At 47.4% G+C, this 12,575-nt stretch overlaps 4 protein-coding genes across 4 annotated transcripts; 3 read left to right on the top strand and 1 right to left on the bottom strand.

The window, feature by feature from the left end:
• Window positions 1-1,812, top strand: L3040_003634 (uncharacterized protein; the record flags this gene model as incomplete). Its single annotated transcript, XM_007295284.2, has 4 exons — window positions 1-106; window positions 244-758; window positions 805-1,468; window positions 1,517-1,812. 4 exons carry the CDS (start codon window positions 1-3, stop codon window positions 1,810-1,812), a joined length of 1,581 nt encoding a protein of 526 aa, XP_007295346.1.
• A 3,353-nt stretch (window positions 1,813-5,165) lies between these two features.
• Window positions 5,166-6,417, bottom strand: L3040_003633 (uncharacterized protein; the record flags this gene model as incomplete). Its single annotated transcript, XM_007295285.1, has 3 exons — window positions 5,166-6,014; window positions 6,064-6,182; window positions 6,240-6,417. 3 exons carry the CDS (start codon window positions 6,415-6,417, stop codon window positions 5,166-5,168), a joined length of 1,146 nt encoding a protein of 381 aa, XP_007295347.1.
• Window positions 6,418-7,022: 605 nt separating this feature from the next.
• Window positions 7,023-9,213, top strand: L3040_003632 (uncharacterized protein; the record flags this gene model as incomplete). Its single annotated transcript, XM_007295286.1, has 2 exons — window positions 7,023-9,072; window positions 9,134-9,213. 2 exons carry the CDS (start codon window positions 7,023-7,025, stop codon window positions 9,211-9,213), a joined length of 2,130 nt encoding a protein of 709 aa, XP_007295348.1.
• A 1,593-nt stretch (window positions 9,214-10,806) lies between these two features.
• L3040_003631 (uncharacterized protein) lies at window positions 10,807-11,100 on the top strand (the record flags this gene model as incomplete). Its single annotated transcript, XM_007295287.1, has 1 exon — window positions 10,807-11,100. The coding sequence occupies one exon, from the start codon at window positions 10,807-10,809 to the stop codon at window positions 11,098-11,100; it is 294 nt and encodes a 97-aa protein (XP_007295349.1).
• Window positions 11,101-12,575: the final 1,475 nt, after the last annotated feature.

The following is a 12,575-nucleotide window of genomic DNA, read 5'->3' as shown; positions in this document are numbered from 1 at the left end:
ATGTTCGCAATGTTCGCAGAACGGAACTTATTGCTGACGCTCCTTATTGCCTTTTTTTGCTGTCAAAGCTATGCAGATGACAGTCTCAAAAGAATTGCGATTATTGGTATGTTGAGTAGTTCCCCTATTCGTCGCGTCTTATCGTTGCAGATATTGTTCACTCTGAGATAAGGTAGTTCCTTAAATTTTCAATGATTTGGAGTCCATTTGTTCTCATCATAAATCGCTGATTGGCGTATGCAGGAGCCGGAGCCGCTGGAAGTTCTACCGCTTACTACTTGGAGAGATTTGCCCAGCAGTCCAACATGGAGCTCAACATAACCGTATTTGAGCGTAATTCCTATGTAGGAGGTCGCACAACTACCGTGAACGCCTACGGTAACTCACTAGAGTCTGTTGAAGTTGGAGCAAGCATTTTCGTCGATATCAACACGATCTTGATGAATGCTACTGCTTTGTTCGGTTTAACTCAACGTGGTGATGCTAATTTTCAAGAATCGGTTGGAATCTGGAATGGGAATTCATTCGTCTACACTCAAAACACTGGCATGCAATTCTGGGACGTGGCAAAACTCTTCTGGAAATATGGACTAGACCCAATGCGAATTGATCGTCTGGTGCAGAGCGTAGTTGGTCGATTTAAGAAGCTGTACGAAGGTCCGTTCTTCCCATTTCGATCGCTCTCTGATAGAGCTCGTGAACTTGATCTGGCATCCGTTAGCTCTCAAACTGGGGCGCAGCTGATTGCTGCAAATGGCGTAAGTCTTTCAGACAAAGAGCGAGCCCCTTGCTGACAGCCTCTAGATTAGAGCCTCTTTCTCAACCGAAATTGTCCAGGCCTCTACTCGAATCAACTATGGCCAAAATGTCGCGTCAATTCATGGACTTGAGACCATCGTCTCTATGGTTACTGGTACTACGTATCAAATTCAGGGCGGTAATTGGCGGATCTTTGACAGAATGTTGCAAACTTTGAACGCTACCACACTTCTCGATACCACAATCAGTTCCATCTCCAAGTCTGACGGCAAATACAACGTCAAGATCGTCTCCAAGGACTCGATCACCCAGGAACTGTTGGAAAAAGAAGAGCCGTTCGATACAGTCGTTCTTGCGGGTCCCTTCCAGTACGCCGACATCGAATTTGAGAGAGATCTCCTAAACCGAGTACCTGACGAAATACCTTATGTGACCCTCCATGTAACTCTCTTCACAAGCAAAAGAACCATGAGCCCTTCGTTCTTCAAGCTAGCTCCTGGGGAATCAGTCCCCACCACGATTCTGACCACTCTCCCGCCTGGCGAAGTACCAGACCCTACAAAGAGTGCCGGATCTCCAGGATTCTTCACTATCACCACGCTTAACCGAGTAGTCAATCCCAGCACATTAGACGAAGAGTATTTATACAAGGTCTTCTCGCGCGAGGAGTTAGACAGCAGTTTTCTGTCAAGGCTTCTCGGTACAGATCGTTAGTACCTCGACACTCCCTCCTCAGACACTGCTAAAATACTGCTAGTTCCCAATGATCTCAGCACTGTAAAAGCTGACAGTGGTGATGCGATCACGTGGTACTACCACAAGGTCTGGCAAGCCTACCCTTACGGGTCCCCCCGCAGCACATTTGAAGAACTCGAGCTCGCACGAGATTTCTATTACACTGGCGGTATGGAGAGCTTCATCAGCACCATGGAAACAAACGCTCTGATGGGAATGAATGTTGCCAAGCTTATCGTTGATGATTATCGGCGATTGTCGGAGGAGCAGGCAAGTAGAAGTGGGCAAGCTGTTATTACGGATATGGAATTGGATTAAAGAGCTGGTTGAGGAAATCTAGGAGTTGATTTTGGAGAATGATTATCTGTTTTTGCAACTGATAGTGTGGTGGAGCTGGCGTTCCGGATCTATTTTGGCCCTGGCCTCCTGGTCTACTTTTGCCCCTGCATCAGGCCTTGTAAGTATCAGGCCACTATAGGGGGTCATTTGAGCGGTCCTCTAACCCTCTTTTATAAAAGACGGTTATTAGACCATTTAAAGTCAGTAATAGTTACAAATCAAGAATAATTCACTCTTTTGATCGTCCCCGAGCTTAGGACCGTTTTATGGCCGTCCTATGGCCGTCCCCGTTCGTATTTTTAAAATAGGCTTATAAATAAGCTCGTATTGAAAATTTAAAATAGTTCGATAACTATTTCAAATAAGATACAATTATAAATAAACATTATTTTTCAAATAAAATCGATCTACTAATAATTTATTAAAATCTATGCTAAGATATTTTTCGGCATCGCTGCTATAGCTTGCATATCAACGCTTTAAATTTTTTATAATCGAAATCGATCGATTCAGCAAAAGTTCACTCGCGCAAATTGTTGAAAGGGTTTGTTGAGGGGGTGGTTGAATAGGTATAGGGTAGATTAGCAAGTAATTGAAAGGAAAAAAAGATTATTTGCTTATTAATTCACGATTCTACCATGACTATATATATATCACTTGATTCGCAGTAAGGTAAGGGTGTGTTTGGCTCGCAGTTGCAGGTCCGTGCAACTGAGCAGTTGAGTTGATCCTAAATAGGATCAACTCAACTTGACAGTAGAAGTTGCACGGACTAAGGCCTGTTTGGCTCGCAACTAGCAAACTGCAACTTAAGACTTAGAAAAAAAATTCGTTATTACAATTATTAATTATTTGTCAATGCAATAAATAATATACGATGATTATATCGAGTTTTTCGAAGTTTAGCTTTGCGTATCAAAAGGTCTTGAATGTATCGAAATCCTTCTCGAGTAACTCTTAAGTTATTTTTAATTCGTAGTAAGTGGCTTATAAGAAGCTTTTCTACTTATTGAAGGCCTATCAGATCGGAAGTATACTAAGTGAAGCGTTTTTGCGAAATTGTTTTTGTAATATTAAACGGCGGCGCAAGCTTCAATTGCAGCGACGATAATTCTAATATTGCGATTCCGTAGATTGCGCTTTTTTAAAATGGTTTTCGGAGACGGCATGATAAAAAGGTTGCGTAGTTGAGAAATATTAGAAGGGAAAAGAGTATAGAATAAGAAGGGGGGGGGGGGGGGGGGCGAAAAAAGCTTGCAACTTGAGCTTGCAACTTGGGACTTAGAGCTTTTTGCTCAAAGTCCGATTTGTATAGTGCAACTGCAGTTGCAAGGTCAGCTGCACACTTTGCGAGATTTACGTGCACGAGCCAAACAGATTAAGGCAATTCTTGCATCTTGACGTGCAACTTAAAGATGCAAGAATATTTGGTAGTGCAACTTGGCTTGCATCTGCGAGCCAAACACACCCTAAATGTCGGAGCTCTTGCCCTCCACAATAGTCTCGGGACTTTTGTGTTCTAAACAGCGTTTATAAGACGTTATAGGTTTTGCACGTTATGAAATTTAACAAAGCATTTCAAGCCTCCTCAAGTACATTGCGAAAATCGACATTAATTAAAAGAAATACATCTACTTCTTTGCTATATACCTCTTCACTTCCCTGCTTCATGACATTTGTAGAGTTGGCTCTTGCGGCTGCCGATTGCCTGCCTGCTGGTGGCTCCTTTCGATTCGAATTCGGTGATGAGTCTTCACCGGACGCCTTCGACGTGGCGCAGAATCCATTTTGGTTATTCGTAATGAAACAGATAAAGAATTACATCATTCCGTGTTTTTTGGGTACTTGAACGCATGATTTTATGCCGAGGTTATTTCATGCTAAAAGAACACCGATTTCGGAATTATAGTATAGTTTCTGTTTATGGTCCCGTAGCTAAATGCCCGCCAACTGCTTCGAACGTGAAGTGGCAAGAGCAATATAAACGGCGTCAAGCGAGCCCCTGACTTCAAAGCATCACGAAAATAAACAATGCTCGCCCACTCATCAAATAAATCAAACCAACACCTCCTCCCAAAACTCCCATCCCTTGGCTCCTTCAATATCTTCTTATGCTCGCACCCTCTACTTATCGACCACGTCATTGGCTTGCTTGAACGTACTCAGCAATGCCGGCGGTACACCCGCTCCCAGCTTCTCGTTCTCAATTCAATCACCACTCTCCGTCCCGATCTTAGTATCAAGAGCAAGAATCTCTTTAGACCGATTCGTCCAAACAGAGTGCGAGGAACAGCCATTAGCTCTCGTGTCGTACTTCGCACTGCCATGCATACTCTTCCTGGCTTGGCTGTTCGATCATGGCGACACGAAGATTTATGTCTCCTAGATGAGTCCGGGTACAGCATCAATCGAAGATGACTTGGTACAGGGCCACGATGGTGATGCCATCTATATGTGTAAGGTTATTTGGGGGGGTGGAGGGGGGGAAGGTCATTACTGGGCGGAGATTTCCTGTAAGAAAACGTCCAGTCGTCGGCGTCGCTTTCGCAGATAAAATACTCATTCCCATCTTCTGACCCCATATCTGGAAATGTGCTTGGGTAGGTTGTCAAGTAAGTGTATCTATCATGGTCTCCCTACACGTTAAAGTAGACACCCAGTCGAGGCTAGAGAGCCAAGCCGGCAAGCGGCCGGTTGCAGTGTTGCGCAGATTCCGAGATACATCCTCTACTAAGACATTGCTGCTTTTTTGAACTTCTTCTGTTTAATATAGGCTCATGCAAGCCGAAAGGGGGGGCAAATACTTAGGTAGGGTTGCGGGGTGAGGCATCTCATGAGTATATGAGTAGCTAAGCGAGTAGGTGGCAGCTGTCAAGAGTCCAGAGAAAGATTGAAGTGCAGAAACGCTTTAGATAAGGCTAGGGTATTCTGATAACAGTATGCTTATTTTGATAGAATTCCAGTGACATACTATATGTACTATATTAGTGGTCCCTCTTCAGAATATGCGGGAAACGGGGCACCTAGGCATCATTGCATGGCCGTTGAGTTTGTATGTAAGATTCAACGACCAAATCCTGCCGGGCAGAAGGATACAGCTCAAGCAATATGAAGAAGAAGAAAAGCTGGAAGAACAACGAAGTTGGTAATGAAAGCTGAAAAGACGACTAGTGTCGTACAGGATGATGAATTTGCACTGGGCAGTACGATAAGAAGAAGATAGTAGGTAGTTGTTACTTATCATTCAGCAGCGATTGATACATTTAGTGCAAATCTCTATCAGAGGGCACTACTTACTGTACAATCCTCCACTTCTCGTAATCCCGCTTGCTCTACCTCGTCATCGAGGGAGCGTCTTCAAATTTCACCTTGCCATCCCGGCTAACTTCCGCAGTATGAAAACCCGTAGGCACATCTGTAAACTGCTTTGCAGTACCCTCTTCGCTATCCTTTGGTTTGCTAGCCAGTGTGACAGCTTTTTGGACGATTCCGGCTTCAGTATCGGCAATCTCGTTCACATCCCTCGAGGTCAAAACGTCGCTGATACGTGATGCTCTTGAAGACATCAAAATGGTGGTTGGGCCGTGGAATTTGAGGAACAATCGATCTCCCCATATTGTTCTTCTCGCTGCCGTCCTCAAAGTGAACATCAGGTTTGTGATAGCCCTCCAGGTATCGGACTCCTTCATCACCCGGAAGAATTTTATTTTCTGCATCAGACCTCCGACTCCAAGACTGGGAATCTGAAATCGAATATCCGATGAGCGTAGTCTGTAAGGCAATGGAGGGTGTTGCGTGATCGTGTATGCAACGACGTTGCCCGGATGCGCCACATACTCCTCCCCTGCCTTCAGGCTAATTTGATAGACCTGACCAGGTCCAGCCAAAGCAACGAGACCTCTCCCTGTAATCTCTGAATTACCCCAATGAGCAAGACTCATCCCCCTATTCAACGCAGGAGATACGTGAAGTGTATGACCCGTCCATGCCAATAATGCCCCCCGTTGCGCCACCATCCAGTCGACGGTTCCATTAAGATGTAATACAGTAAAAGAAGTGAGAGGCGATCTCGTCGAAATAAGAGCGGTTATGGGACTTGTTGCAGAAATTCTCTGGTATAGAAAGGGTATGCCAAGAAGAGTTCGCCGGAAAGCTGGTAGCATGCGCAAGGTTGATTTGGTCTGTTGAATATCAGCGACTATTTCTTAACTTGCAGCTGAAATTGCCCACATTCTCTGCTTTCCCACTCATTCCAACCAATGTCCCCTTCCTGGTGTACAACTCTTGAGAAGCTGATAAGGAAACGGACAAAAGAGAATATGGCGCGCCTAGGACTTCAAACCGCGCATCTTGTTTAACAACACATTAGCATGATTGCTCAATTGAGCTTGACAGCTTCGACATACCTGAAGAGTCCGAGGCAGCATCAATTGAGCTGCTGAGGACATCGGCAGTGAGTATTGGGGATTCCGTCGTCGGGGTTGCGCTGATTTGAATGAATCGTCGTCCATATCCTCTAGCACAAGGGCGTTGAAGCTGCCCGACGCTTCGGACAGCATTTTCCAGCGGTATTCGACCGCGCATGGCTGGTCGTGAAGTTGGTTGAAGCAGTTACGTTGACAGCTAGGATTCCAAGATGCGATAGGCGTTCTGCGACAAGGGTGGAAGAGAGAAAGAGCGGAAGCGATGAAGCTTGCTGCCAACTTAGCGCAAAATCAACTTGATTCTTGAGTATACAGAACTACTCTCTCTGAAAACCCTCTTCTTTTCCCAATATCAAGTCTGAATAGCTTCAAGTTTGCTGCGTCTACTCTCTACCACTCTCTCATCTTTTCCCCATGGCTTAGTCATCAGTTAAATCCATACTAGGCCGCTTCGAGTGCTAATACTGGGCCCGAAATTTCGACCCGTCGCGCCATCATCTCGGCATCTCAGCCTACCTGCAGTGTAGGTAATGCTTTGCGGGATCTCTCATCACTCGGAACAGTTTCTTCTCGTTTTCGATTAAATTACGAGATTTTTTCTTGGGTAGAAGTTGTTGTTTATTGATATCGCAGCTCCACAACCCGACGACAGCTCCCACGAGCTACCCCTCTACTCCGTATTCTCCCGAATCAACAACACAAAAAACAATGTGGGGAGGAGCTTCTATCAAGCCGGGGCGATAGAGAGCTGCAAATACAGCGAGGATGATTATTCGGAGTCTGCACAGAGCTTCGTGCTTGGGCGTGCGAGCTTCAGTCCGGCCGCAGCAATGGAGTCAATATAGGGCCGAACTACGAGTCTTTACCAGCACAAACAGAGTCTCCAAGGATGATTCTCAGAACACTACGATCCAGGGCGGAGCTCTGCGAAAGCCCAAAGCTGCAGAGAATCAACCAGGGGCCAAACCAGAGACGGCTGAGAAAGTCGCGGCTGCGATTCCTGCTGCTCGGAAAGACCCTCTGGCTCTCGGTGACAAGACCAACAAGGAGCAACGAAAAGCAGATTGGGCTATCATGAAGGAGATGGTCAAATATCTATGGCCAAAGGACAACCTTGGAACCCGGTTCAGAGTTGGACTCTCCTTGGTACTGCTTGTTGGTGCCAAGGTGCTGAACGTCCAGGTCCCGTTCTACTTCAAGAACATCGTTGATTCCATGAACGTGGATTTTGTGGCGGTGGGAGGTACAGCTGCTACAGTGGCGGGGTCTATGATCTTTGCATATGGTATGACCAGGATTGGAGCTACGCTTTTCCAAGAAGTGCGGAATGCTGTGTTTGCCAGCGTTGCCCAGAAGGCTATTCGGAGGGTTGCTTGCAATGTGTTTGATCATCTACTGAGGCTGGACCTGAATTTCCATCTTACGAAACAGACCGGTGGGCTGACTAGAGCCATTGATCGAGGTACCAAGGGTATCAGTTTCCTCCTCACTTCTATGGTTTTCCACATCCTACCTACGGCACTGGAGATCTCCATGGTCTGTGGAATTCTCACTTATCAATATGGTGCCAAATTTGCGGCCATTACTGTCTTGACCATGGTTGGTTATACGGCATTCACAATCTGGACGACTGCCTGGAGAACAAAATTTCGAAGAGCAGCCAATGCAGCAGACAACAAGGGCTCTACCGTGGCAGTCGACTCGCTCATCAACTACGAAGCTGTCAAGTATTTCAACAATGAAAAGTTTGAGGTTAGTAGGTACGATCAAGCACTGAAGGAGTACGAGAAGTCATCCATCAAAGTTGCGACATCGTTAGCCTTTCTCAACTCGGGGCAGAACCTGATTTTCTCAAGTGCCTTGACGGCTATGATGTATCTAGCTGCCGATGGCGTCGCAACAGGGAATTTGAGCGTAGGTGATCTGGTCATGGTCAACCAGCTGGTGTTCCAGCTCTCGGTGCCCCTGAATTTTCTCGGATCAGTTTACCGAGAGCTTCGCCAGTCGCTTCTGGACATGGAAACTCTTTTCAACCTTCAGAAGGTCAATGTTGCGATTAAGGAGCCGCCCAATGCGAAACCGCTGCAGCTAAGCCAGGGAGGCGAGATCAAGTTTGAGAATGTGACATTTGGGTACCATCCAGATCGACCGATTCTGAGGAATCTGAGTTTGACCATCCCGGCTGGGAAGAAGATTGCTATCGTTGGGCCGAGTGGTTGTGGAAAATCGACCATTCTACGTCTCTTGTTCCGGTTCTACGACATTCAACAAGGCCGAATCCTGGTTGATGGTCAAGACATTCGCAACGTTAGCTTGGATTCGCTAAGGAGGGCAATAGGTGTTGTACCCCAGGATACCCCGCTCTTCAACGATACGATCGAGCACAACATTCGGTATGGTGATCTGAATGCCTCTCCCGAAAAGGTTTTGGCTGCTGCTCAAAGAGCGAGGATTCATGACATTGTCTCCGCATTTCCAAATGGCTACAAAACCCTGGTAGGAGAGCGAGGCATGATGATTTCCGGAGGAGAAAAGCAACGCTTGGCCGTTGCGAGGTTGATTTTGAAGGACCCGCCACTGCTTTTTTTCGATGAGGCTACTTCGGCCTTAGATACGCACACGGAGCAAGCTCTCATGCAAAATATCAACAGCGTCTTGAAGGATAAGGCGAGGACGAGTGTGTTCGTCGCCCATCGGCTAAGAACGATTTACGATAGTGACAAGATCATTGTACTCAAGGATGGACAGGTCGCAGAGAGCGGTACTCATCGCGAGCTTATCGATACTGGCGGTGTCTATTCCGAGCTTTGGAGTGGTAAGTCCTCTCTCTTGTTGCCCTTGTCCATGTTCAAATATATAAATAACATGGGTCACAGTTCAAGAAACACTGTTTTCCGACGAAGCAGAAGAACGAGAAATCGAAATCGAGGACGTTGATACTAGCGGGAGACGATAAGACCAACCAAAGTCTTGATTTAATGGATTCACAAGGCGAGAGTCGAAAACCGAATCGTGAATGTATCGATATCCATAGAGAAAATAGAAGAAGCCGCCATTCATACCTTTGGTATGGGGGGGGGGGGGTGCTGGCAGGAATCTGTAACATCAGTCGCATTCGTACCCTGTGTCTGATTTTTTTGGGGGGGGGGGGGGGGGGGGGGGATTAGATTGACCGACCCGGGACCCCCGTCGTCGAAAGGCTTGATTTGGGGTGGTTGGAGTGGTTGGAGCGGAAGGAACATCCCCTTACTTACTACTACGTTGTACTGTAGTAGTACGTTTTGGACTGAATTTGGGCATCGGAGCCCCAACATTTTGAGTTCAGCAAAGCCACACACATACTGTACTGTACAGGTACACAGATCAAGCCGGGGTCAGTTCTGTTCTGGAAAATCACGAAACCAACTACCGTACCTGTCGTTGCACGTGCACTGACTGACTGACTGACTGACTGACTGACTGATCTCGCTTCCCATGAACCGCTCTGGCTCTCTGGCTTACTGCAGCGAACGAGGTCGCGCATGTGGAAGTCTTCTGTACGGTACTGTACTGCTACACCGAACATTTCAGCATGAAGCCGAGCCGCGATGAGAGAATCCCCATATCCCCCCCCCAACCCCCCTCACCAACCACCAAGTGGCAAGAGGAGGTGCGAGTCCGGAGGGCCGTAGGTACGGAGTACAGCCCAACACAAGGGGGCTTCGACCTCGACCCTCGACCCTCGACCCTCGACCCCCGACCCCCGACCCTCGACCCCGACCAGACGAACGAGGCCCTATCAAATACAGTAAAACACCCTGGTATGCGCCTATCACATATAGTACTACGTTGTACTTACTACGTCGCAGGCGTAAGTATTACCCCTCGAGGGTAGGGAAAACAGGGGGTTTAAAGTGGAAACTAGACTTTTAAGGCACCCTCGAGGGGTAATACTTAGGCCTGTACCGTGGTAAGTACGGAATACAGTACTACAACCTATCTGGCCAAAATTGGCGCGGCCTTGGTACGGACTCGGCCGGGAGGGGAGTTAATCCGGGGTCTTATCTCCGTGAGGCGTTGGTCGGTTCCGGGGTATTTGAATTGACTTAACTTGACTTGGGCATCTCCTACCTCCTGTTCGTGCCACTCGCTACACTCACACTCACTCAACAGACGACTTGTCTCAAACTGACTCGACGCGACTCGACCATCCGATTCTGCAAACAAACAAACAAGCAAACAAACAAACAAACAAACAAGCAAGCAAACGAACCAACAACCACACGATTTCTTGCGGAACTGGATTCGCGAATTTGAAGCCCTTCCTTGGACAGAATCTATTCATCATTACAGACTATTCGAGCCCGGCTTCGAAAGCAATTGTCTGCCACATCAATACTTGAAAACCCGTACGACCAGAACCAGCCCACCACCTATTCAGGAGGACTGAAAACCCCTCAGAGCACGAACGGATCTGCAACTATTTACCCATCCCAACGATCCCAACGAAGAGACTAGAACCCACGCTCAACATCCACCTCGGCGGATTGCCCATACTACACCCGCAATCATGGGAAACAGAATCGTCGAACTTATCCAATCCAAATTCGAGCTATTCCGTCTGGAGAAACGCTACACCCGCACGCGCAATCGCCGCAGCACCTTCGTATCTGAAGCTCAATACGTGGACGGCGAATACATTTACTCTCCCACCTCAGCATATTCCACAAAACACAACACAGGTAGCAGCCGCGCCAGCGACTCGACGACCGATACCAATGCCACCCAGGATCCCAAGGTCAACCGGAGAATAAGCAAGGTGGCGCTGGATAAGATTGATTGGCGCAAAGGCGGCAGGGGATAGAACAGCCAGAGCCGGGTGTGTGGACGAGAAGTAAAATAGGAAGATGTTGCTAGGGCATAGGATTTGGCATCGTATCAGAGGTGGTAGTGTTGGATCCTGGGTGCTATTTTCATTTCTATGCCTATGCACAAGGCGAAATCTGTTGAGCGGTTCTTAATGTCGTTATGTTTCTGGAGAGAACGAGAGAGAACGGCTTTGTATGATTCTGCCGATCTGCTCGACGCAAGATCTTTCTTTTGTCCTTTCAATTTGCAACATTAGGGCTCCGGCGAGACTGCGGCGAGCGAAAGCTGCTTATCAAAAACTGACTTTGTCGAGGCTTAGCCTTGAGAAACTGATTCCTCAGCGGGAGGCCGCGTCTATTCATGAATTGTGGATATCAGATACACTGGATCGATATGCTTATCAGGGATCGTTGCTTACAAATTTCTCAAGTTTTGCTGCTCAGTCAAGTGACCGAGGTCATGCATTCAGTTAGTCGATTTTTTCTCTCTCCAGCTTCTTCCCAATCATGATCAAAAGGTATAAGTGCTTGCTGGATTCACAGTGTGTTATCGGCGGCAGGTCCCCCCCTTTTTTTTTTCCCCTTCTCTCTCTCTCTCTCTCTTCAATGCCTTGTTTGCCACACCACCCGCCGCAGCGAAGAGAGGTTCGACGGTAAACCCTTTCGATCGAGGAAGCTAGCTGTATGTCCTACCTTTTGTATACTTTTCTTATCTGCTAAGCTTGACCATGATGCGTTTCGTTCCGAGAGCTTTCCTTCCAAAGATCAACGTGCACGCACGGTTTCGGGGAACGAAATTGGGTGTCTGGAGTTCCAGAATCCGATACTTGACGGGCGTGTGGGGGATTATTGGTGAGTGAGAAGCATATGCTTTTCGCCAATCGGCTTTGCGGTGCGGAGGGAGTTCTTTGGATGATTTGCGTTGATTGTATCACTTGCGGACACCCTTCCTTCATGGGGTGGGTTAGGTAGGTAGGTAGGTAGGTAGGTAGGTAGCGTGTAAGCAAGGAGGTAACTAAGGAACGGTGGGACGTTTCGGCAATCCTCTCCTATCCTTGGATTACTTATCGGCATAGCTCGAGATGTACGTACTGGCAGTGTTAGTGGTAAGTGATACTGCGAGTGAGTGTTGTTGGCCCTCGCTCTGATCTGATCTGATAGGCAAGACCCCCGGTTGCAGAAAATGATGGACCTCAGGCGTCATCAGGTCGAGGGGGTTGAAAAGCCGGTCGGTCGGTTGAGGACGACCTGGGGGCCGATCGAATCGCGAATGAGAGTGGGAAAACCGATAGAAGTTGCTTGCAGCGGGGTTTCTGATGGTATAGTTGGACCTTGTTGGATGGTTCTATCGAGAATAATGGTCCTGGGTTGCCTACCTCGCTGTATGGATGGATGGATGGTTACATGGCTGTCAGTCAAGCTGGGTTGTTGTCGGGTCTGGTGAGCTGAGATATAGCTAGGAGGGTGGGGA

This window comes from Drepanopeziza brunnea (assembly GCF_022702325.1).
Source record: "Drepanopeziza brunnea f. sp. 'multigermtubi' strain 214-2 chromosome Unknown ctg5, whole genome shotgun sequence".
NCBI classification, from domain to species: Eukaryota; Fungi; Ascomycota; class Leotiomycetes; order Helotiales; family Drepanopezizaceae; genus Drepanopeziza; species Drepanopeziza brunnea.
This window is presented reverse-complemented; position numbering and strand designations above follow the sequence as displayed.